The 26,020-nt window shown below is 37.7% G+C and overlaps 3 protein-coding genes across 9 annotated transcripts in view; 2 read left to right on the forward strand and 1 right to left on the reverse strand.

Annotated features, from left to right (window-relative positions):
• Positions 1-36: 36 nt before the first annotated feature.
• On the forward strand, positions 37-16,289 carry GPATCH11 (G-patch domain containing 11). Of its 4 annotated transcripts, XM_077133992.1 has the most exons (10): positions 90-142; positions 1,697-1,780; positions 5,815-5,886; positions 6,649-6,875; positions 7,694-7,735; positions 8,445-8,565; positions 8,696-8,786; positions 10,095-10,211; positions 12,301-12,382; positions 14,544-16,289. In XM_077133992.1, the coding sequence occupies exons 2-10, from the start codon at positions 1,770-1,772 to the stop codon at positions 14,597-14,599; spliced, it is 819 nt and encodes a 272-aa protein (XP_076990107.1). In that variant the 5' UTR covers positions 90-142; positions 1,697-1,769; the 3' UTR covers positions 14,600-16,289. The 4 variants fall into 4 exon arrangements, with proteins under 4 accessions (XP_076990108.1, XP_076990107.1, XP_076990106.1 ...); XM_077133993.1 differs by lacking the exon at positions 1,697-1,780 and having other exon boundaries at positions 37-142; XM_077133991.1 differs by lacking the exon at positions 90-142 and having other exon boundaries at positions 1,673-1,780.
• On the forward strand, positions 1,013-1,611 carry LOC143660686 (histone H3.3A-like). The gene has a single exon (XM_077133995.1). It carries the CDS (start codon positions 1,156-1,158, stop codon positions 1,564-1,566), a length of 411 nt encoding a protein of 136 aa, XP_076990110.1. The 5' UTR covers positions 1,013-1,155; the 3' UTR covers positions 1,567-1,611.
• Positions 16,290-16,693: 404 nt separating the features above from the next.
• Positions 16,694-26,020, reverse strand: part of EIF2AK2 (eukaryotic translation initiation factor 2 alpha kinase 2) — a 66,236-nt gene continuing 56,909 nt past the window's right edge. For all 4 annotated transcript variants that reach the window (XM_077133990.1, XM_077133989.1, XM_077133988.1 and 1 more), the window contains one exon: positions 16,694-25,960. In XM_077133990.1, the coding sequence (XP_076990105.1) occupies positions 25,838-25,960 (123 nt within the window). In that variant the 3' untranslated portion in view covers positions 16,694-25,837. The remainder of the gene's footprint in view (positions 25,961-26,020) is intronic.

The following is a 26,020-nucleotide window of genomic DNA, read 5'->3' on the forward strand; positions in this document are numbered from 1 at the left end:
GCATAACCACGTTTTCCTATTTCCTTCTGGGGGCTGGTTCCCAGAAACAGATCTCCGCGGAGGCGGAAGTCCTGCCTGGGTTGGCCGGCGCATGCGCAGCGCGCGCTCCCCGGAGCGGACCTGGAGTGAGTGGAGCTGCCAGGTAAGGTGCGGTGTGCGCCGGCCGTAACTACCCCATCACACCGTCGCCCTCCTTCCCACCTCGTGGGTGGTCGGGTCTGTGGGACGCTTGCAGCCCGGGAAGGAACGGGGAGGGGAGGGATCTTTGAATCCTGAGGGGCCTATTTCGGAGGGAGGCGTTTGTTGTCGCCTTGCTACGTACATCCAGAGATTTAGGCCATCTCTTCACTTGGATGTGTAATGGGACTCTCAGACGTAATATAGCTGAGGCGGCACCCCTCTTGCCATCTTCCGCTACCCTCTCGCCACCAGAAACAAAAAGTCCTGTTCGGACCGTCTTCCTAGTCACAAATGGTAGCTCCATTCTTCCAAGAATTGAGCCGGGTATCTGTGGCATTACACTTTTCCTGTACCACATCCAACTCTTCAGCGAATCCATCTAGCTCTACCTTCAAAATATACTCAGAATCCAAGGGGGTGCAAGGGTAGTTCAGTGGTAGAATTCTCGCCTGCCATGCGGGAGAGCCGGTTTGATTCCTGGTCCATGTACTTCCCCCACCGCCCACCCCCCCCAAAAAACGAACAACAAAAAACTGATGCTGCAATAACCGGATACTCACATGGAAAAAGAATGGAATGTGTCCCTGGCTATATAGCATACGAAGAAGAAGAAGGGGAAAAAAAATATATATATATATACACTCAGAATCCAACCACTTTTCACCAGCTGTACTCCTGTCACTGGTCCAAACCTCATCTTCGCCTTGATTATTGCCTTGGGACATTTATACTTATGCTTGGTGGAATGAGTGATGCTATATAGTGTATTGTACCAATTTAAAGGGAGCTATAAAAGAACCTATAGCTAGGTCTTAGTAGAGATGTAAATAGTCCCCTTAAAAATAATCTAGGAGCGTAGAGCGGTTTGGTCCATCGTTGGGGTAGCTTAGCTTGGTGGCTGCGGCTCTTCGTTGGAGTAGCCGAAGCGGCGCGGCGGTCAAAGAAGCGGAAGACTTCGGTTTTGGGTAGAGGAAAATGGCCCGAACCAAGCAGACTGCTCGTAAATCCACTGGTGGGAAAGCTCCCCGCAAACAGCTGGCCGCCAAGGCCGCCCGGAAAAGCGCCCCCTCTACCGGCGGGGTGAAGAAGCCCCATCGTTACAGGCTCAGAACCGTGGCGCTTCGAGAGATTCGTCGCTACCAGAAGTCGACCGAGCTTCTGATCCCGAAGCTGCCTTTCCAGAGGTTGGTGAGGGAGATCGCCCTGGATTTCAAAACTGACTTGAGGTTTCAGAGCGCGGCCATTGGCGCGCTTCAGGAGGCTAGTGAAGCGTACCTGGTGGGTTTATTTGAAGACACCAATCTGTGTGCCATCCACGCAAAGAGAGTCACCATCATGCCCAAAGACATCCAGTTGGCTCGCCGGATACGGGGAGAGAGAGCTTAAGAGAAGGCAGTTTTTATGGCGTTTTGTAGTAAATTCTGTAAAATACTTTGGTTTAATTTGTGACTTTTTTTGTAAGAAATTGTTTATAATATGTTGCATTTGTACTTAAGTCATTCCATCTTTCACTCAGGATGAATGCGCAGTGACTGTCCACAGACCTCAGTGATGTGAGCGCTGTTGCTCAGGAGTGACAGGTTGCTAATATGCAGAAGGGGTGGGTGATGTTTCTTGCTTCTCATGATGCATGTTTCTGTATGTTAATGACTTGTCGGGTAGCTATTAAGGTACTAGAATTGATAAATGTGTACAGGGTCCTTTTGCAATAAAACTGGTTATGACTTGATCCAAGTGTTTAACAATTGGGGCTGTTAAGTCTGACCATACATCACTGTGATAGAATGTGATAGAATTTTTCAAGGGTGAAGATACAAGGCTTAACCACAGTGTAACTTACAGTTTCCTTTAAAAAAAAAAAAAAAAAGTAAACCTGGCAGCTATGGAATACACTATGTGCATTTATAATAGCTATTTTATATATTGTAGTGTCAACATTTTTAAATTAAATGTTTTACATTCACATGTGGTGGGGAGTCTTGTCATTAAGGTGTGTGTAATTTTAGAGTCCAGTTGGTTTTCTCCTAACTAGACTGCACTTGACTTCATAGTAGAAAATGCAATGCCGCATTATACCTTGCATAAGTTCTCATTCTACCACATGTTAACTAACCCCTCTAGCCGATAATGTAGACACTAATGGGGGATATTATTTATAAGGGCTCTAGAATATACAAGTTTTTCACACCAGCATCATCTGTTACTAATATTTGAACTAGTTAGTGCAGCTTTTCATTGTGTTGTGGTTGGTCTCATAACTAGGTTGTTTTTCTCCTCTATGGAGAGGAAACAATACCGAAGTTCTTTTCCTTGTGGAGTTTGTATTATAGAAACCCTTAGTAAACTTGCTGTGGGAGAAGGGCACACGGCTCCAGCTTATCAAATTTTTGCAAATTTAATGTCGGGTTAGGTTACATCTAGTATACTGTCCTGAGAAAAATCACTTTTATAGAGATGGCCTTCAAAGTGGTTTTAAAATTTATCATCTTCTATTGAAGTTTATAGGTCAATTATGTGTGTTGACTAAATTTACAAATAAACTTGTTTATCCAACCTAAGTGTCAAAACTAAATTGAATGTGCAAAGCTTTAATAAATCCATTATTTAGGTTCTTTGTATCTTAGAGTTTGAACTTACATTACTTCGGCTTCTGCTTGGTAGGCAAAAAGAATCCTGTTTACAAGGAATTGTAGAAAGCATGTTAACTAATTGCAACAACCCATACTCTGCTCAATAAGAATGTAGCGATTGCTCTATAAAATATGTGGACGTGGGACAACAAATATTAAAGCTAAAGCGGTTCCCCCCCCCCCCCAAAAAAAAAAGTCTAATTCTATCTGCTGTACTGAGAGTGCTGGTTTTGGGATTCTTTGTGGATTTGAGCAAGTCGTTTGGCCACACTGAGTCATAGTTTCTCCAGCTGCTGGAAAGCAGGGGATATTAAATATCTAGTGAGTTGTTAATGATGACTGAATGGGATGAAAGTGTGTGGTAGACTGGGCGGGTGCTAAATCATTATGTGTACTATTATTGGAAATGAAGAATCTGAGGATTAGAGTCAGTGGGTGAATTACTACAAATGCTATGTAAGATCATATGCAACTTTAATGTACTATGTTATAATAAAAAGAAAAACAGGCAAAACTAAAATGCGATGTTTAAGGATGCATGTGTGAGTGATGACGTTATAAAGAAAAGTAGGGCAGTGATGGCCATGGAAGACAGAGTGATGACTACCCCTAGAATGGAAAGAGGTGATGCAGTTGAGTAGTGGATGAAGAGGGGGCCTGGGGTGGCTGATAATGTTCTATATCCTGACGCATGATGGTTTTATTATCTGTTGCTGCATAGGAAATTATCCCAAGATGTAGCAGCTTAAAAAAACAATGGCCTTTTATTATGTCACACGTTCTGTGGGTCATGAATTTGTTAGCAGCTTAGCTAGCTTGGACTCTCTTATGAAGTTGTAATGAAGATGCAAGGCCAGGCTGAGTCATCTGAAGTCTTGGCTGGGGCTAGAGGCTCTGCTTCCAAGGTGGCTCACTCATGTGGCTGGCAAGATGGTACTGGCTGTTGGCAAGAGGCCTCTCAGTTGCTCTCTGAATAGACCTCTCCATAGAGCCGCTTGAGTGTCCTCATTGCATTTCAGCTGGTTTCCTCTAGAATAAGTGAATGATCTAACTAAAAGTCCAAGGTGAAAGTTGCAGTTCTTTTATGATAGAGCCTCAGAAGTTATGCCCCATTATTTCCACAGTATCCTATGGGTTACACAGATCAGCCCTGTTCATTGAGGGAGGAAACTATGTAACCGTATGAAAACCAAGAGGCAGGAATCTCTGGGGGCCTTGTTGTAGACTGCTACATATTTACGAGTGCTTGTCTCACAATTTATTAAGCTATATGTATTTGTTTTATGTGGTTTTCTGAACGTGTGATACATTTAACAAAAAAGTTTAGTAAGATATAATGGCATAAGAAAAAGTACTTTATTGCAAAATCACAGGTATTATAAGACCCTTCTTGTTCTTATCATAGCTTAACATTTTTTTAAGAATTTGTGATATTTGGAACACAGTAGTGGACAGTGAGAATAGAGGGGGCTTAGTCTTTGTGATTTACACCCTAGCGTGCAGATTTACATACTAAGAAGCAGTATAGTAATGCTTTTTAACCAGTATCATCATCTATAATCTAATGGTTGCAAGTGACTCCTACTCAGACAAGCTGAAGTAACGAGGACATTTATTGGCCCATCTGTCTTGGAAGGATGCCGAGTCACAGCGTCAAAGAGAGAGCTGAAGTGATTAGGACCTCAGGGACTAGGTTGGAGACTCATTGATTTTCGGCCTATCCTTGTCTGCTTTCTCCACCTGTCTCTGCCTGGTTTCCCTCTGCATTAGGTTCTCTTCACGTGACCAAGAAGATGGCCATCAGTAGCCCAGCTTCACATACTCCCAGTTCAGAAATCTCAGTAAGAGGTTTCTTTCTCCCACAGTCCAGATGTCCATATGATAAAAGTCATGCCCTCCTCTGTTTCTGGGGCATAGGGTACTATCAGTGACCATCTTTGTGTTCAGGGGAATATAGAGTCCTGAAATTGCCACCTTCTGTAGAACTACAGACAGGGCAGAGGGGATAGGCTTCCAAAGAAAGGGATGCAGGCAGACAAAAGCATATATGTATTGTACAAGTGACTGGCAATTGGATCAGCACCATTGCCTTTGTCTGGAAGTCTACTGACAATTCAGAATATCAGGCTCCAGCCTAGAATCAGATTCTACATTTTTAACAAGATACCAAGGCAGTTTGCATACACAATGAAGTTTGAGAAACACTGCTTTAGATAATCAGTTTATCCCTTTAGAGCCAACAATTCCACAATTTTAACTATTTTGAATAGAAACTCTTCCCAGGCATATTTCCATATACGTGAGGTTGTTATCATATCAAGTTACAAATAAGCAGCTTGAACATAAAGTACTGAGGAAGTTTAAGAGAAAAGCCTGGCGTGGTCAAGACCAGTTTTTGCAAAGGAGGGTAGCCTGGGCATAGGAGAAAGAAAATGTCTGTTGAATGTTCAGGGGACTCCCATTGTGGGGTCAGATAATGCAGGGCCTCTAAGGCTGTACTCAAATGACTTGCTGTCCACTGCTTATTGGAGAGTTTGAAACAAGGAAGGAGCATGATATGACTTAGAAATGGTTAGAAAAAACATTTTGAAGGAGGTACAGAGGATGGATTGGAAAAGGCATGCCAAAGGCAGTGATACTGGTTAGACAGTTGTAATAGTTCAGGTGAGAGGAAGGTGCCTGAACTAAAGCAGTGATCACACTTGTAGAAAAGAAAATGAATAGCTTTGAGAGATACTATGGAAGAATAATAAATCAGGAGGGAAGAGATAGTGGTGACATTAACCATGTGGAAGGTTAGGAAATGCAAAAGGTTTTTGGGGGAAAGATATTAAGTTGCTTGGATTATTGCATTTAAGAGCTCCACCAATAAAAATGTCCAAATGCACTTGAGTATGTAGTAGAGATCTAAAGAAAGGTCAGGGCTAGAGATACATAGAGATACATTTCCATTTTGGTAACCTGAAAAAAGAGTGATTATTACTTTATCCTATTTGATTTCTAGATGGTATTGCCCTATGAAGTTGAACATGGCAGAAGAAGAGGACTACATGTCTGATTCCTTCATTAATGTCCAGTAAGTGAATATGCATACTAATGGAGTAATGTTTATAAGGCATGCACAACTGTTAAGCAGGGAGACTGATTTTGTGTGGAGGTGGAGAGTTAATATTATTGCTTTATAGAGACCCCTCTTATGTATCCATAGAAAGGCACTAAAATTTTACTTCTACCTTTGATCCCTTTCATTCCCTTTTTGCTCCTTTTCTTTTATTTCATCATATGGTCTTTTCTAGCTGCTGTTCAGTTTTGCTCTTTATTATCGCCAACCTCCTAGGAAAATAGTCTATACTTACTACTTTCCACTTCTTCAACTCTATACTTTATTTAGTTTCCTACAACCTGGCACCAGCCTCCATCATTCTACTCAAACAGCCCTTCTTGGAGATCGTGGATTGTGTTCTAATTTTGTAACATCCAGTGGCCTTTTCTCAGTTCTTAATTCCTTTGACATCCCCCCAGAATTTGACTCATTTTTTTTGCTTTTCAAGCTTCCCCCCTTTGTTCTCTGCCCTGATTCCCTGCCCATCCCTCTTGATTATGTTGACACATTCTTTGCTCTCATAATGGCTGGTCACAAAGTAGACTATGTAGTTTTAGCATCATTTCTGCTGTCTGGCCAGGTAGTTTTACTATCTGTTTACTACCACTATTTGTTTAACGGTAGTTAATTAAATTTTAAAATAGTAAAGTTAATTAAATGTCAGGTAAGGAAGTAGCAAAGTTATGAGAAAATTCCACATACTTGTATGAAATAATCTTTTCCACTATTGTGCAGAGAAGATATCAGACCAGGATTGCCAATGCTGAGACAAATTCGAGAAGCTCGTCGAAAAGAAGAAAAGCAACTGGAGGCTAATTTGAAAAACAGGCAGAAGAGTTTAAAAGAAGAAGAACAAGAAAGACGTGACATTGGGTTGAAGAATGCACTAGGCTGTGAAAACAAAGGGTTTGCTTTGCTCCAGAAGATGGGGTATAAACGGGGTCAAGCTCTCGGCAAGAGTGGTAAGTCACATTCGGAAATAAACAAATGTTCCTAACCACCAAATTGTGATTTGTTGATGAGTATCAGAGGTAACACTTTAATCTTTATCCATCTGCACAAAATTAAAACAACTTGAGTTTTTTGGTCTCTTATGTTGACACCAAGCCTTAAAAGGGAACTTTCATGTTCCCATAGCCATTTTAGACACTACATATACCATCAGGAGCTGCTTATCAGCCCAAGCTCAACGTTAAAGGCAACTGGGATGGACACAGCTTACAATGGAGCCAGCAGCTAAGATGGTGACCAGTGATGGGTTGAGAAGTGCTAATGGCCAAGGGACAGTGAAGCAGCATTGAGGATGATGGCATCCTGACTTGCTCCTGCCTGTGGCAGCTGTCCAAGGGCCCACCCAGTTAAAGAAGTTGGATTCTCACCTCTCTTTTTAGGAAATGAAACTGCTTATTAAGATGTACAGACCATGTGGTAGCTTCTGTAAGTGCTTTTGTTTCCTTCTGACCTTTGTTATAATTTCTTTGGCCTTCACCTAGCAAGGCTTTGCTTTCCCTTAGAGCTTTTACCCTTTTGGACCTATAATATCAGTGTTTTCACTTCTTAAAACCCTTCCTTCAAATGACATACAGGGCTATAAGTCAGCCTTATCGAAGACTAGGTATTTAGAAGGCAGGAGAGTAATTGATTACAGAGTACTCATTTTCATATTTCAGGTATGAATATCATTGAGGGAATATATACAGAGCACGGTAAAGCTATATACTATACCTAACTGTAGTTTGAGGAGGAATTTCTAAAGTACTTTGTGTTTTTCTTTTTTTAGGAGATGGCATTGTTGAACCGATTCCTCTCAATGTCAAAACTGGTATGTAATTAATTTTTAGCATATTATTTTATCTTTTATGGTAAATATTGGGCAAGTTTGAGAGCTCATTTCCAGGAATAGTAATTTATACTTAGCTCTCTATATATTTTGCTTAATACGTGTTAAAATGATGGTATGGCTACAGTTCTTATCATAGGAAGCCCTCAGTAAATGTTTGTTGGTTATACTTCTAAAACTTTTAAGCTAGAAATAGAATAAGTTTTAATGAATATAAAATAAATATTAAATAATAAAAAATGGGACAAACCCTTTGTAACTATTTAAAGCACAATGCTATTTTTATATTGTTTATTGAAGTGTTCTAAAAGTGTTATGAGGCATACTTATCCATCAAATGCTTTTCTTAATACTTTGGATGAATTCAAGAAAAACAAAAATGTTTTATTTGTTCATTATATTTATATGAAATTATGACAGTTGTTACTATTTTCCTGATTAAATAATTACTGCCTAAATTGTATAGTATTATTATCTTATTAGATGTTTCTAATGGTCTTCATAAAAATCAGATTGTGTTTGGGTTTTTTGTTTTTTTTTTAATCTGTAGTGTTTTCTCCTGACATTCTTGTCAAGTGATTTTGAGTGGCTCTATCCAAATGAGAATTCCATTTAATTTGTAATATTTAAATAGTCATTTGTTGAAGTATAAAGTCATTAGGTTTCTCATCATAGTTTTCTGTTTGAACAGGGAAGAGTGGAATTGGCCATGAAGCATTATTAAAACGAAAAGCAGAGGAAAAATTAGAAAGCTATAGGAGAAAGATTCATATGAAAAACCAAGCTGAAGAAAAAGCTGCAGAACAATTTCGGTGAAACTTTGTATTTGAGTTATTTTTATTTCATTTCTTCTTAATTTATGGTATGTTCTCTGGTACTTGGACATATGAAATGGATATATAAGGCGTATAGACCTTAAGTATCCCTTTCTTTCTTAATTAGAATGAGGCTTAAGAATAAGCAAGATGAAATGAAGCTAGAAGGAGATCTTAAGAGAAGCCAGCGAGCCTGTCAGCAATTGGATACCCAAAAGGTAATCCTTTTCCCTGCTTTCATTTTGGTGAAATGTTGTGGCATCCAGTGTGATTTGTCATGTATTTTTATTTAAAAAGAAGGAGAATGAGAAGTGCAGTAGAAAGTCCGTGGCATGTGAGGTGGGCCCAGGGTAGCAGGATTCTGAGGGCATGACCAGGAGGGAGATGGCAACTGTTGTCAGCATCACACAGAGCAAGAGGTGGGATCCTGTGTGGTTAAGAACGTCCTGACAGCATAAAATCTGGGGTGTAATGTTTGGTGGTGTTTTTTGTTGCTGTCGTTGTTGTTTTTTTGGTACAAACAGGAATGACACTATGAATGGAAAAAATTAAGAGAGGTTACCAGAGGCAGTTTTTGTGTGGAATGGGAAGTTACGGCTTATAAGTATATAATTTTGGTTTAGGGTGATGAAAAATTTTTGGTAGTTGTTTGTACTGAAGTGAATGCAATTCATGTGACTTAATTATACTTATGGATGTGATAAAAGGGGCATTCTGTATTGCATACACATTATCCAAATAAAAATTAAAAAAAAAAAAAAAAAAAAGAATGCCCAGGCTTGTTTATCTAGCCTTCCCCCATTAAAGCTTTCCTTTGATCTGCACAACTGATCTGTCATAATTGATACTCTCGTAATGACTTGTTCACTGGAAGAACCAGAATTGTCTGAATTACCCAGTAAGAGTTAACTAACATTTTTACATTTAATTATTCTCTTTATTTGAATATTGACTATTCAGGACTGATATATGTAGAAATTCTGCTCACCAGCATACTTGATTAATTAGAATAGCCTATTTTTGATTCATATTCATTACCTTATTTTTCTCTAATTAGTAAAATCAGGGTTGAATGCTGTCTGTTTCAGATTTAAATAGTTTAAAAAAGTCTATCTTTGCTGTTTTTTTTTTAGGGATTCAAGTATCATTAAATAAAATATGACTTCATTGAAAGTCTCAAAAATGTTTGTAGTAAAATTTCCCTCATATATAAATACGTGGCTAAGCAATCTCTCAGTCCTTTGTATTTCCATAGTACTTTATTTTGAACTTATTTCATAGCTCTTGAAATTTTCTAGCTGACCTATCGTTTTATACACACAGCTTTGCTTCCCTACTAGAACCTAGGGTCAATTTTCTAATTAAACTTTGCATGCCCAGATTTCATGGTACAGTGCCTTACTCTTGGAGCAGCACTCGGTAGATGCTTAGTGGAAGAGTAAATATATGCTATCGTGAACACACTTGTGATAGTCTTATCGGTTCTCCTTGATAGTGTTTAATTGAGACTAGTTCTGCATTTTTAGAATATTCAAGTTCCCAGAGAGGCCTGGTACTGGTTGAGGCCTGAACAGGAGAATGACGAAGAGGAAGAGGAAGAAAAAGAGCAGGATGAAGATGAGTATGAGAGTGAAGATTTAAGTGTATGTTTTGTTATCAGTTCCTTCTTTTCTTTTTTCGTTTTCTTTTAATATGGGGATGGAGCTAGTTGATGTTCTGGAGAGGCTGTACGTTTCTGGAAAGTAATCATAGTGCATGGAACTGTGTAGAATCTCAGATAAAGGTGTTCTTTAGGATTGGCAGAAATGGTTTTGGTTGGGTTTTGGCAAACCATGATAAGGAGCAATGGCTTGCTAAAGCTTGCATAAGAGTGGCTTCCAGGGTAGCTCTTTTTTTTTTTAATTGACAAAACATAACAACATAAGAACATGAACATTCTTAACGTATGAACATTCCATTCTTGATGTATAGTCAGTGACTCACAGTATCATCACATAGTTGTATATTTATCACCACGATCATTTCTTAGAACATTTGCATCACTCCAGAAAAAGAAATAAAAAGAAAAAAGGAAAACTTGTACATACCATACCCCCTACCCCTCCCTCTCATTGACCACTAGTATTTCCATCTACCCAATATATTTTAACCTTTGTTCCCCCTATTTTTTTCTTTATCTCTTACCACACCCTTTCACTGATCACTAGTATTTCAGTCTACTCAATTTATTTTAACATTTATTCCCCCTGTTATTTTTTATTTTTAATCCATATTTTTTACTCATCTGTCCATACCATGGATAAAAGGGGCATCAAACCCAAGGTTTTCACAATCACACAGTCACTTTGCAAAAGCTATATCATTATACAATCATCTTCAAGAAACATGGCTACTGGAACACAGCTCTACAGTTTCAGGCACTTCCCTCTAGCCTCTCTAATACATCTTAAACTAAAAAGGGGATATCTGTATAATGGGTAAGAATAACCTCCAGGATAACCTCTGGACTCTGAAATCTCTCACCTACTGATACTTTATTTAGTCTCATTTCTCTCTTCCCCCTTTTGGTCAAGGTTTTCTCAATCCCTGATGCTGAGTCCTAGCTCATTCTAGGATTTCTGTCCCATGCTGCCAGGGAGATATAGACCCCTGGAGTCATGTCCCATGTAGAGGGGGAGCTTGCCGTGTTGGCTGCAAGAGAGATAGGCTACATCTGAGCAACAAAAGGGATTCTCTTGGGATGATTCTTAGGCCTAATTTTAAGTAGGCTTAACTTATTCTTTGTGGGGATAAGTTTCTTATGAACAAACCCCATGATTAAGAGCTTGGTCTTTTAATCTGGTTGTCCCCACTGCTTGTTAGAATATGAGGAGAAAGGGGGAAAATTCAAATGTCCCATTTGGAGAATTCCTGATATTAGTTCCTTTTATAGCAGGCTTTGTTTAACCTCAGCACTATTAACATTTGGACAAGATGAATCTTTGCTGTGGGGGCTGTTCTGGGGACAGTGGGGTGCTTAGTAGCATCCCTCGCCTCTCCCCACTAGGTACCAGTAGCAAACTGCCCCCTGGCCCCCACCCCTGTGTGACAACCAAAAGTGTCTTCAGACATTGCTAAATATCCCCTAAGGGGAAAAGTCTTCCCTTGATGATAACCACTGCTTTACAGGATCACTTTATAAAACCTGAATCAAAACTTTAATATAATTTTTGCCTTTTAGCTTCTATTTGCCCTTTGACCTCGGCTTCTGTTTAAATGATGGATTAGCTGCAAATATAAATTATTTGATTAATACTTTGTTTCCTGTTAAACTCCTGGAAGTGATTCTAATGAGTACATCACTTTCAAAGTCAGAACTGGAGACCATTGGTGAGAACTTTTCTGGCAAAGGGAAGCAGTGTTCACCCTCATACCCATCTGAGGGAGGAAGGCTCCTTGAAAATAGGAGGGATTTTTAAAGGATGCTGATTATAATAAAGCCAGTCAAAAACTATTTTCTCAGTGCGAATAAATGATCTGTGTTGTCTGAAAGACTTGTGAACATTTCAGGGTGGCTAGTAAACTGGGATTTAGTCTTCTAATATATTTCTTCTACCCTAGAAACCTCTAAAACTGATTGAGAGTGTAGTAGGAAATTGTGGCCTTAGGCTAATTCAGCATGATCTAAGAGACTTCAGAAAACCAAGGTTCTGTTTGATGCAAAGTATTGATGTGCTTGTTCCCTTTATCTAGGTATTGGAAAAATTACAAATATTGACTAGTTATTTAAGAGAAGAACATCTATATTGTATTTGGTGTGGAACAGCCTATGAAGGTAAGAAGACATTTTATACTTTTGAAAGATATTGAATAAGAATGCACTTTGATTTTTACCTTTGAGTTTTTATAAAAGTCACATTTCCTGAGTGGAAATTTCTTATTCCATCCAAATGGCAGTGTGGGATCAATGTCTCAAAGAAGTACTGAATTTGGAAATAATTGAGGACTTATTAAAGTAGCTTTTTACTTTTCAGAAACTAAATGTATAGAAGGGAATGTTTCAAAAGAATTTTAGAATCACTTGCAAAAGATGAATTTTTCATGCTTTGCTTTTTTTAAATTTTTAAAAAATTTTTATTTTTAATTTTTATTCCATATGTTTTACTCATCTGTTGATAAGGTAGATAAAAGGAGCATCAGAAACAAGGTTTTCACAATCACACAGTCACATTGTGAAAGCCATATCATTATACAATCATCTTCAAGAAACATGGCTACTAGAACTCAGCTCTACATTTTCAGGCAGTTCCCTCCAGCCTCTCCATTACATCTTGAATAACAAGGTGATATCTACTTAATGCGTAAGAATAACCTCCAGGATAACCTCTCGATTCTGTTTAAAATCACTCAGCCATTGACACTTTATTTTGTCTCATTTCGCTCTTCCCCCTTTTGGTAGAGAAGGTTTTCTCAATCCCTTGATGCTGAGTCCCAGCTCATTCTAGGATTTCTGTCCCACATTGCCAGGAAGGTCCAACACCCTGGGACTCATGTCCCACATGGACAGGGGGAGGGCAGTGAGTTTGCTTGTTGTGTTGGCTAGAGGTAGAGGCCGCATCTGAGCAACAAAAAAGGCTCTTTTGGGGGTGACTCTTAGGCCTAATTTTAAGTAGGCTTGACCTATCCTTTGTGGGGTTAAGTTTCCTATGAACAACCCCCAAGATTAGGGGCTCAGCCTATAGCTTTGGTTGTCCGCACTGCTTGTGAGAATATCAAGAATTCAATTTGGGGAAGTTGAATTTTCCCCCTTTCTCACCATTCCCCCAAGGGGACTTTGCAAATACTTTTATTCACTGATCAAATCACTCTGGGATTCATCGGGGCATCACTCTGGACAAACCAACAAAATCTCATGCCCTACCCAAGGTTCCATGTACTTATGGTGTTCAGTTAAGCCGTCTACATAAGTTATATTAGGAAATGCACTAGTCAAAATATAAATTTTGTACCAAATAAACTTTTTTTGCTTTAGTTTCTCACATAAGTTAAAATTTTAAAATATTAGTTACTATCAGTTTCCAACACCCTGAGTAATGACATTCCTATGTTCTTCCTCATGCAAAAACAGTTTTTTAAATTTGTACATTTAGTCACTATCATTATACACTCTAGGCATTCCTAGATTATACCATCTCAGTCTTTATCGTCTGTCTTTCTTTCTGATTTCATTTATGCCCCCAGCCCTCCTCCCTCTATCATTCTCACATTCAGCTTCATTCAGTGTTTTAACATTATTGTATTACAGTTAGGTAGTATTGTGCTGTCCATTTCTGAGTTTTTACAATCAGTCCTGTTGTACAATCTGTATCCCTTCAGCTCCAATTACCCAATATCTTACCCTATTTCTGTCTCCTGATGGTCTCTGTTACCAGTGAAGTTCTCCAAGTTTATTTCACTAATGTCAGTTCATATTAGTGAGACCATACAGTATTTTTCCTTTTGTTTCTTGCTAATCTCACTCAGCATAATGTCCTTAAGGTCCATCCATGTTGTTAAATACTTCATAACTTTGAGCCATGGTGGCTCAGCAGGGAGAGTTCACGCTTTGCTTTTAAAGATTTTTTCCTCTACAGATATTTGAAAGACATTTGTATTAAATTAATAAACTAATTTTTATGCAGTTATATAATTGTCCTTGAATCATAAAATCCGTTCCATTTTCTTTTTCATTGTAAGAAATAGTTTTAAATTTGTCAAGTGACTCAAGAAACTAAGTGCCCCCCTTATAACACATTTATCAAAATTGCCTCTGCTAACCTGTATTTAAGGACTTTATGCCTGTGAGTGGAGAAGCTGTGGTTATTGTTGCTTTTATCTTTTCCTGGTTTAAGTAGCAAATACAGCAGATCAAAAATACATGCCATACTGAAATAATTTTCTAGAATAGTTTACAAAAAAATCATATTAATATTTTCTTTTCTTTACGTAAAATACAGATAAAGAAGATTTAACTTCAAATTGCCCAGGACCAACTTCTGCGGATCACGACTAATATTCTCATTAAAATAGAACCTAGAAAAATGTCAGTGTTTCCTACAGATAGACAACTGAGCAATTAGAATTCCCTGATTTTTGATGCCAGTAAAGAAAGAAGGCCTTTATATAAAGTTATATTGTTTTTTGTACTTTAGAAAGATATAATTGACTTGAAAAAACAATGGGATGCTATTTCAGGGTATAAATTACATGGTCATGGCCAATTACAGTTTATGGCTGTATTGTGATACTGGTGGGATTTAAAAACATCAACAGGTTAACTCTCCTCTTCTCCACTTCACTTTGGAACAAATTGAAAGATAAGACACAGGAGTCAGAGGGAAATAAAAATATCAGTTTTATTAGCAATGAAGTTGAAATAGAGAACAAGGTTGTTCTTCAGTTAGGCTACTAATATTTCTCCCTGATTGGAGGGCCCATCTTTCCTTTAAGAGACCAGGAAGCTCTCAAATTTAGGGAATCCACACATGCTCAGTTTCTTTTCCCAGTACCATCAATCACATGAGACAGAGAACTTCCCACACTTGTCTCTCCCAAGAGGTTCCTTTCCACCTAATGAAAAGTAGGGGGAAAGTATTGCCTTCAGAAAGACAGACACCAGAGGAACTGTTCCACTAATACTATCAAATTCTAACTTGTTTTAGAGGCAGAATAATTTTCATGCTTTTGATAAAATTGTGAGTTTTCATGGAAATAGGAGTATTCATTTTAAGTGATCTGTTGCAGGTTTTGCCTAAAGAAACGTTAGAGTTGGAAGGAACCTTAAATATGTGATGCAACTACCTAATGAATTTAGGAACCCCTTGACAACATTTCCAGCAGATGGTAATCCACCTTTTCCTTCATTCCTCCAACAACAACAAGCTCACTGCTTTAAAGCAGACCATTACATTGCAGGATAGAATTTTAAAAAGTTTTTAAGTTGCTTTTCATCTTAATCTAAAATCTGCTTCCCTATGATTTAACCAAGTAGAGCTAGGGACATACCATGTGGCATACCATTAGATAGCTCCATCCAGGATTAGGCGTCAAGTCAAAATCATAAATTTTTTAAAAAGTTCACGGTGATTTTTTTATTCAGTTACTCCAAGGTAGTTCCTGAATATCTGTATTTATCTTAAATTCCCCCAAATGAGCCTGATAAGTATCTGAGGACGAAAGCCAGTAATGTAGATTAAATATAGAGCATTGCTGTTCTTCAGTTATGCAGTCAGTTGTGACTCACCTGTATAAGTTTCCAACTCACTGAGCAAGAGATCAACCCCCTCTTCCTTTTATTAGAAACAGCAAACACAAGAAAATAGCAAAAGCTAACCTATGCTTGCACAGGTTAGGATTATCAGTAGTACAAACTGTATTAGCCCTTAACCTAATATGATATAATTTACTTGTTTTCAAGTTTAACTTGGAGAGTTTTAAAAGGACAGATAACACTGAGGGTCCCATCCCATAGATTCTACGTCAGTGGTCACTGTGGCCCGGGCATCACAACTTTTGAGTCTAAGATGCAGCAGAGATGGAGAATCCCTAACCTTGTTAACTTCTGGGCCTCAGTTCCTCATCCAGAAAATGAATCATTATCTTTATGACTGTAAAGATATATAAATTATTGGCATTTATAGTTGGATATTGTTTAATATTTGCTTTTTTGTTAAAAAAAAATAAAAGTGTATTTGTAGCCAAAACAAATGAATACAGCTGTCTGTTGGAATCAGAATAAAATCCTTTTCTGTCATTTCAGCCAACATACTAGCCTTCAGTCAGTCAGTTTCAAAGCCACATGAATAATTTCAGGTGGAATAGAACCTAGGTAGGAAGGAGCTTTTCTTTTTACTCTTAACTGACCATGTGGACTACCTACCACCTGCCCAGAGACCTAGAATATTTCAAATATATTTATCAAAAATTACGCTGAGAATGTAGGAATCACCTTGATGTAACCGTTGCTTCCCCAGGCCCACACTTGCAGGGCTAGGGCCTTGGAGAGCAGAAGAGTCCCTCCCATTCCTGTCCACCTGAGGCTAAAAAGTCACGCTTTCAGCATGAGGAGAAACTCTTCTCCTCTGTACAGGCCTTTTGTGATTTCACAGCTAGACAATGATGAGACCAGGAGAGCAAAACACTGAAAATAGCTTTTTAATGTGCTTTAAAACATTTATATGAAATTTGAAACTTTAAAACAAAGTGAATTTTAACATCATGTTGCCATTTACCTTGTTTATATTGTGTTAAATGTACTTTTAAAGTCCTACCTAGAATTTCTAAGATGTTTTGCTTTTTTAATTATAAATCCAAAATACTGTAGCTTCTGAAGTTCGGAATAAACAAAAACACTTTTATGTACCAAACCAGTTTACCATACACATTTACTTTGTTTTTTAGGCAAACATTTAATTATTAAAATTTTTTTAAATTTATTTATTAATTAAAAAAATGCAACAAATGAACTAAAACATTAACATATATAATCAGTAATTCACAATATCATCACTTAGTTGCATATTCATCATTTCTTAGAACATTTGCATCAATCCAGAAAAAGAAATAAAAAGACAACAGAAAAAGAAATAAAATGAAAACAGAAAAAAGATTATACATACCATACTAATTATTAAAATTTTTGAACATTACTATTATTAAATTTGAGGCGAATTTTATAGGATTAAGCATAAGAAATTCTTAACACTTCTTTTTATTCCCCACCAATTCAAAAGTTATTCAAGAGTTACTAAATGTACACTTGATGCAAAAAATGAGAGGGTCTGTCCCCACTTTCTAGAAATTTACAGTATGTGGGAGAGAGCCATCCAGGAGTAACTGAACTGTAAGTTTAGACTGGTAAGCACAACAATAAAGCACCGAATAATGACCAGGAAGAACATTAGTTCTGAGTGGGAGACAGCGGAACACTAGAGAAGTAACCCTTGATTTGGATTCCGTAAGACGGATATAACTTTAACATGTAAAGTTGTGAGGAAGGAGTTACCATATGACCCAAACACTCCACTTCTAGGTATATAACCAAGAGAAATGAAAACACAGGTCCACGGAAAACTTGTACGCAAATATTCATGGCAGCATTATTCATAATAGCCCCAAAATGGAAACAACCCAAATGCCCATTAACTGATGAATGGATAAATAAAATGTGTTAAAACCATTCACTGAAATATTCAGCAAAAAAACGGAACAAAGTATTGACCCATACTACTGTTATGGATGAACCTTAAAATATTAAGCTCAATATAATATGTGAAAAAGACCACATATGATTCCATTTACATTAAATGTCCAGAATAGGCAAATCTATAGAAACAGAAAGTAGACTGGTGGTTGCATAAGACTGGAGGGGTTGTAGGGAAGTGGAGAGTGACTGCTAATGGGTGTGTGTCTTTTTGGGGTGGTGAAAATGTTACAAAGTTGACTGTGGTGATGGATACAAAACTCTGAATATATTATACACCAGTAAACACTGTTACCATACTTGATCTTGATCAAAAGGCTAAGAAACTGAACACTTTGAAATGTACATATTTGAATATTAAATGTAGTACTGCATTATCTTTCAGTGAAACGAATATATTTTTCTTTTAATTATGAGAAAGAGAATTACAGGTAGAAGCTAAAGAGGGGAGCCATTGGGGGCAAAGGCCTATCCAGTTTGCACTGAGCAGACTTGTTGCTAGAGCCTTTTCAGGTGACACTGAACATGGGATGCATAATGGGAGGTAAATTTAGGAAGTCAGGCTGGGATCATACTGAAAATGTCAAATAATCACTTGAACCGAAATCTTTATAGAATCTTGAGTAAAGAAGTAACATAATCAGATCTGTGTTAAGAAAAACACTGCAAAAGAAAACGCACAGGAAGGATTGTAGAGAAGGGCTGTAAGAAATAGAATGGAAGCCACAAGAAGTGTAAGAGGCCACTGTAGTTACCTGGATCAGCAATAAATTTATCAACACTTTGAAACCTATCTGTTTTCGTTTCCTAAGTTGTGTAAAGCAGATACCATGAAATACATTGGCTGAAACAGTGGGAATTTAATCACTTAGGATTAGAGAACAGGAAAATGTCCACATGGATCCAGGCATGCTTGCTCACGCTCTCTCTCTTTATCCCATTTATAAAGGATCCCAGTAAGAGGATTAAGACCCACCCTGGGCCATGCCTTAACTGAAGAAATCTCATCAAAAGTGCTACTTACAACCAACCGGTGTACACCCAATGGAACGGATTTTTGGTGGTGTATGCAGTTCCAAACCTCCACACCATCCTAGACCAGAATTTCCTAATCTCAGAAAGACTGACATTTTAGGTTGGATAATTCTTTGTTGTGGGGGGCTGTCCTGTGGTCTGTGGGATGTTTAGCAATCTCCCTGACCTCCATCCACTAGATACCAGGAGCATACAACCCTTCCCCGATCCCCCACCCCCTGTAAGTGATAATGAAAAATATCTCTAGATAGTGCTAAATGTCCCATGGGAGACAAAATCACTCCAGTTGAGAAGCACTGCCCTAGAACATAATCCACAAGCCTTACGGTACATCAGAATCATCTCCAGGTTTTACTGAAACATATTTCTGGGTCCAGCCCCAGACTTTCTGCTTCAATAGGACTGAGGTAGGAATCAAGAATTTACGTTTCTAACAAGTTCCCAGGTGATGCTGATGATTGTGGTCCAGAGACCATACTTTGAGAACCAATGCTTAGGACAATGGTTCTCAACAAGGGCCAATTTTGAATAAAGGCCAGGGATGCAGCTCAGCATGCTACAGGACAGCCACCCACAACAAGGGATTAGCCAACCCAAAATGTGAATAGTGCCACTTTTGGGAAACTGCTGTACTGCAGGTATCATCCCATTAAAGTGGGACAGAATAGAAAATAATAGCATTATCATAAATGTTACCTTGATTTTTAAACTTACAGATAAATAGATGATTGACAGACATAAATACAGACTTGTAAAGAGTTATTTCTGACAATGGTCAAAGCAAAAGGTAGAGCAAGCAAAGACTCTCCACAGGCCCTAGGGTAGACTGAATAATGACTCTAAAAGATATCAGCTCTAAATCCATGAAACCTACGACTTACCTTATGTGGAAAATGGTCTTTGCAGATGATATTTAAATTAAGGATCTTGAATTGGAAGATTATCCTGGATTATTTGGTTGGATCTTAAATATAACAGCAAGTACCCTTATAAGAGGGATATCTGACGCCACAGAAGGTAATGTGACCACTGAAGCAAGATGCTATGCTTCTGTCTTTGAAGATAGAAGAGCCACAAGCCAAGAAACAACAGCAACCACCAGAAGATGGAAAAGGCTAGGAAACAGATTCTTCTCTAGAGCCTCTATAGGAGGCATGGTCCTGCCCAAACCTTAACTTTAGCCTAGTGAAACTGATTTCAGACTTCTGGCTTCCAGAACTATAAAAGAATGAATGTGTTGTTTTAAGCCACCAAGGTTGTGATGATTTGTTACATCAGCCAAACTAATACAGATATCAAATTAACCTCAAAAGAGCCACATGCGTGGGAGATGACTCCCAGGGATGAGCCTTGCCTTGGCACTGTGGGATCAATAATGCCATCCTGACCAAAAGGGGGAAAAGAAGTGTAACTAATAAAGTATTGGTGGCTGAGAGAGCTCAAATAGAGTTGAGAGGCTACTCTAGAGGTTACTCTTACGCAAGCTTCAGTTAGAAATTGCTGCTATCATAACAAACCATTCCTGCCAATCCTAAAGAACACTGAGGACATTATATAAGATTCTACAAAGATTCCATGCACTAGGGTAACTTTCCAGAAACCTACAACTTCCAGATGGGTCCCTGGACCAGGTAAGTCTGAAATGCAGAGGGGCCAGACTCTCCATATCAACTGGTTCCATCCCCCTCCCTATCCCACATTATCAACAGCCTCTTCTAACAAGAAAGAGTTAGAATGGGCATAGCCCAAATACCCTTAAAGAGTAGGAGAAAAGACCAAAGGTGATGATGGAGTTATACAGAGAAGGTAGAGTTTAACAAATGAGCATGATTGCAGAATCATTTTAGTCTTCAGTATCTTACAGCAACTAGAAATAAAAACCTAAAATTGTGGCATTGTAACCCATACCAAACCCTGAAATCTGTTCTACAACTAATTGTTGTGCTGTGCTTTGAAATTTATTGTTTTGTATATATATTATTTTTCACAAAAAAAAGAGAAAAAGTCCATCGACAGCTCTATTAAGAAAAAAGCTTCCTTTCAATTAAAAAAAACCTGCCATATGTATTTGAGAGGCATTTTATTTGCCTCACAGTTTTACCTATGACATAGTTTTTAATTAATTAAAATTTAAACCAATAGAGAGGCCATAGTACTTCTCCCAATTGTGGTCCCTTCTACTAATTGTGGGTCCTTTATCAGTAACTGTTCTGAGGCTGTGTAGGATTAAGAAAGGTGAGAATCACAGATATCATTCAGAACTAGATGGACCTTTAGATATAAACAGTAACTAAGTAACTATCTAAATACAGATGTTTGCTTAGTTCTTCAGTCCTTTTTCCTCTGTATAATGTTCTCCACCACCACCACCTCCTTGACAATCTCCTGGATTGATTCCTGTTTGATTCCAATCCCAGCATTTGTCTTGAGCTTCTATCCAGCATTTCCTACAGTCTGATCTATAGTACCTCAAAGATGGCACCTCCAAAATGGGATTTGTCTTCCCTCCCAAATATGCTCTGCCTCACCATGCCCTATTTCCTTTAATGGCAATATTACTGTACGATTCACCTTGAAACAAACTTGGAAGAAATCATTGATGCTTACCTTTTCCTTAATCCCTACATCCAATTAATTGCCAACACCTATTGTTTTTTACCTCAGTAATATTTCTAGTTTCTATCTCCTACTATCATTCAGGCCCTCTTTGCTTTCACCAGCCTTCTGATTTTTCAAATAGTCTCTTCCTGCTCCTACCTATTATAAGCAGACTGTTGCAAAGTACTGATTAGGTCACATCCCTCTTAAAAATAAAAAACCAAAAAAATTCATTTGTCACCTGTGGAGGTTGCTAGGGAATCACCCCATTCTAAAAATGGATAAATCACATATCCCATATTTCCAATTCAGCGTAAAAGAAAGTTCTCCTTTATGGAATAATCAGATGACAAATGCAAGAGGTTTGATAGCATCAGAAAATCGCTATTTTGCAATTCTTAATGAACTAAGATTCATTAAGATCCAGGCAACAACTATCAATGGCTGCTAAAACCACTGGGTGAAAGATTGGCAGGAAGTTTTACAGTGGATACTACTACGTGAACCCCCTGATCACACTTAACATCACTGCCAGTGGAAGAGTCACACATCACGTTCATCCTAAAGTACTGTAGTAAGAAGTGTGCTGCATCCCCTATGGAGTGGTCACGAAAACAACTGAAGCAGAATTTAATCAGGCTTCTAGGTCAGTTTATGGTAACGTGAGCAATAGAAGGTTATGTTAAATGACACTATGGAGATACCGTTAGCTGAATCCTGGACAGAGGAAATTCTACACAACGTAGGGTCCAGCTTCAAAGAAAGGGCAAGAGGAGAGAAAAAACAGGGGTAAATATTATCAATTAAAATATTTCAACCAAATGTAATGTTGGATCCTGGTTTAAACAATCAATAAAAAGATATTTTTGAGATAGGGAAACTGAATATAGACTATTATTAAAAAATTTAGGAAATATTGTTGATTTGAGTATCTCAATAATATTTTGGTTTTGTTAAAATGTAAAGACCTCTTTTAGAGAGGCATTTTAAAATATTTACAAGCAAAATGCTATAATGCCAGAGATTTGCTTTTAAAGACTTCAGCAAAAGAAACAAAAAAGGGAAGAGAGTAGATAGAGTAAGAAAGGCAGAATATTGATAGTTGTTGAAACTGGGTGACAGGTTTCATTATCTGTTTTATTTTTATGTGTGTTTGGAACATTTCCATAATGAAAAGTTAGTACGCCAGGAACCTCAAGTTATGGGCAAACCACTCAAGTGGGCAGTGGATATTGTAAGTTTATGTCTCTAGTAAGTCTATAGTGGAGGGTTGGGAAAGCTCATATTTAGACTTTTAAGCATTTCCTCGCAGATACATATATATATATGTATGTATATGTAAGTGTTTACACGTGTGCATATATGCATGCACATGTACGTATGTATACATACATATATACAGGTCTGTCTTTTCCATGCTCAGAAGTTCCCCACACTTAATTTTTGAATTATGGCCCCTGAGTTTTCATTTTGCACTGGGTCCCACAAATTATGTAGATTATACATACACACTGTGTTTTAATTAGCTCTAGCTCCTCTCCTGCTCTGATTAAAAGGACATATATATCTTTTTTAACATGGGCAGGCACCAGGAATTGAATCCGGGTCTCCGGCATAGCAGATGAGAACTCTGCCACTGAGCCACTGTTGCCTGCCCTAACAGGATACTTTTAAATTCACTATATTTTTGATGCTGAGAAAATATATGCTCACAGATAAATAAAAGCTGCTAATGTTATATTTATTTCATAAAAGTAAAAACATTAAAATGAGGAGGGTAAAGTAAGGCTATGTTCTCACTGACTTGCCACATTCATCACTTTTTTTCTTTGAAATTAGCCTCATTCATCAAAACCATATAATATTACGGCAGTATGATGGTGGCTCAGTGGCAGAGTTTCCTCCTGCCGGGCCGGAGACCCAGGTTCAGTTCCCGGTGCCTGCCCATGCAAAAAAAAAAAACAACCATATAATATCAGTTGTTTTTTGAAGATTTCACTCCACCCAAAAAATTTTCAAACCTAAAGAAAAATTCAAAAATACACGTATGCTCATATATTTCTATCTAGATTAATAAATTGTTAACATTTTGCTACATTTACTTTCTCCCCACCCTCCATATTTTTATACACACACTGGTTTTTACTCAATATTTGAAACTTGCAGGCATCATGACACTTTACTCCTAAGTATTTCTGTCTGTACTGCCTAGAAATAAGACATTTTCTTGCATGATGACATTACCATTATCACACCTAAGAGAATTAACAATATTTCTATAATGTCATTTAATAGTCCATATTCAAATGCTAATGTCCAAAAAAATGTCTTTTATAGCTGTTAGCTATTTTCTTTTCCTTTTTAATTCCCAGAATACAATCAATATTCAAGCACTGCATTTGCTCATTAGAGCTCTGTAGTCTATTTAGAATAGATCACTTACTTTTTTTTTCATGACACTGACTTTTTTTTGAGAAACCCAGGTCAATTATTTATAGAATGAGCTACATGAAGGATATGCCTAATAATTTCCTCATGATGAAATTTCACTTAAACACTTTGGACAAGAAAACCAAATAGGTGAAATCTAAATAGTGAAAAACTGCATACATATAGTGTTAGGTGGTCCCATTTTCAGTGATGTGAAATTTGATCACTTGGTTGTTGGAATGACCATGAGACTGGGCCATTGTGAAGATATATCTTCCCCTTTGTAATTGATATATCATCTGTGAAATATATGTAATTCCTTATGAAGAACATATTGCCTAACACTTTTTCACCTAGTAGTTTTAGCATCCGTTGATGAGCCCTGCCTTGATCAATTACTAATTGAGAAATATATTAACTGCCAGTTAGTAACACTTTAAAAATAGCTATAAGGCATCATAAAAGTAGATTCTTAGGTGGACCACGGTGGCTCAGCAGCTGAGTTCTCACCTGCCATGCCGGAGACCCAGGTTCGATTCCTGGTGCCTGCCCATGTGAAAAAAAAAAACAACAAAAAAACACTTCCTGGTTTCTGCTTTGAGCAGCCTAGCAAACTAAAAGTAGTTTCTCTTACTGTGATTTTTCTTATGTTCTGCTTGGCCTAAATTTGGCTCATTAACAAAATGCTGTAAAGTTACATTGCAGCTTTAGAATGGTGAGTTGGCTATAAAGTTTAATTAATCCTCAGTCTTCAAGACGCAGCTCAAATTATCTTCCAATAAGCAACTCCAGACAACAAACTAGTGTACCCCATGTTCCTCCAATATATCCTTCCCTGATCTTATGTCATGTCCCGTGCCCAAACTGCCCATGTGACCTCTTCTCTAATCACTCAAAGTCCTTGCATTCTTGGGGCCCTCACTGGAATGTCCCTTCTTAAGCCCTGGGCCTTGATACTTCAGTACAAGGTGATTCCAATCCTCTAGACTGACTATTTTCCATACTATGTTACCATCTTATACCACAGTGATCTTTTCTTTAAAATGTTTATTAATATAGATACCAAAAAAAAAAACATTTATAAAATATTTTTAAGGTAAAAAGAGCAAATGTTAGTGGAGTCTACATCAGCTTAAGAAAACAGTTAACACCATTACCTTGGAAGTCCATTTCCCCAATCACACCCCCCTTCTCAGAAATAACCACTAATCTGAATTTAATATTTCTTATTTCCTTCCTTCCCTTCTTTGTTTTACCACATTTATTTGGATTCCTTAAAAAATTTTTTTTTATTTAAGTGATTTGGTTTCACATATTCTGAAGCTTTATTATAAATGGAATCATTCTGTATATATTTTCTAAGAGCTATTATGATGCTGCTGCCCTTGGCTGTAATTCATTTATTTCACTGCTATTTAGTATTTCTGTGAATATAATACAATTTATTGGCCCATTCCACTCTTGGACATTAAGTTTGCTTCCTGTTCTTTTGCCTGTTATATACAGTGTCTATGAATGCTCTTGTAAGGATACATATGGGAATGAATTCATGGCTGTGAGCATAAGCACAGCTTCCACTTTACTAGGTAATACTAAATCATTTTCCAAGGAGACTGTGTATCATTTATCTTTTTATGGGTATCACATTTCTCCAACTGGCTTGTAATGTATTTAAGACAGGGAAAGATCTTATTATCTTTCTTGGCCTAGAAACAGTAGACGCTTAATAAATATTTCATTATTGATTGATTGTTTTTTTTAAAAAGTAAGTTTAAGAGATTTTTCCCTTCTTAGAATAAATAGATGAGTTGAGGAAAGCCAAAGGTAAGGATGTTTTTTGATGTAAAAAATGAAAACTTTTCTGCGAACGTAGTAGAAAATTAAGGGGAAAATGAACATAGAAGGTAAATATCAATATACCCTATCAGGTTTTCGACAGTTAAAGGAAAACCACATATCTGAAGCAGAATACTTTTCAGAAGGGCCCTAACATGTGTTTCGCTTCTTCTTCTCTGATCTGAGCTTCCACTCACTCAAGGTCTTCAGGATTTCAGGCGCTTTAGGTCGTTTCTTGGGTTCCTTTGAGAGTAACTTCTCCAGGAGATTTTTCTGTAATGATAATTAGGGTCATTACGAAGAAATAAAACATTGAAATAAATGAAAGTGATT

Source organism: Tamandua tetradactyla, chromosome 17, assembly GCF_023851605.1.
Source record: "Tamandua tetradactyla isolate mTamTet1 chromosome 17, mTamTet1.pri, whole genome shotgun sequence".
NCBI classification, from domain to species: Eukaryota; Metazoa; Chordata; class Mammalia; order Pilosa; family Myrmecophagidae; genus Tamandua; species Tamandua tetradactyla.

Bases quoted from the DNA above. Each gene is read 5' to 3' on its own strand.
- LOC143660686 (XM_077133995.1), top strand. From the start codon at position 1,156: ATGGCCCGAACCAAGCAGACTGCTCGTAAATCCACTGGTGGGAAAGCT.
- GPATCH11 (XM_077133992.1), top strand. The intron at 8,787-10,094 runs GTAATCCTTTTC...CTGCATTTTTAG, and splicing joins AGCAATTGGATACCCAAAAG to AATATTCAAGTTCCCAGAGA. The intron at 12,383-14,543 runs GTAAGAAGACAT...CGTAAAATACAG, and splicing joins GTGTGGAACAGCCTATGAAG to ATAAAGAAGATTTAACTTCA.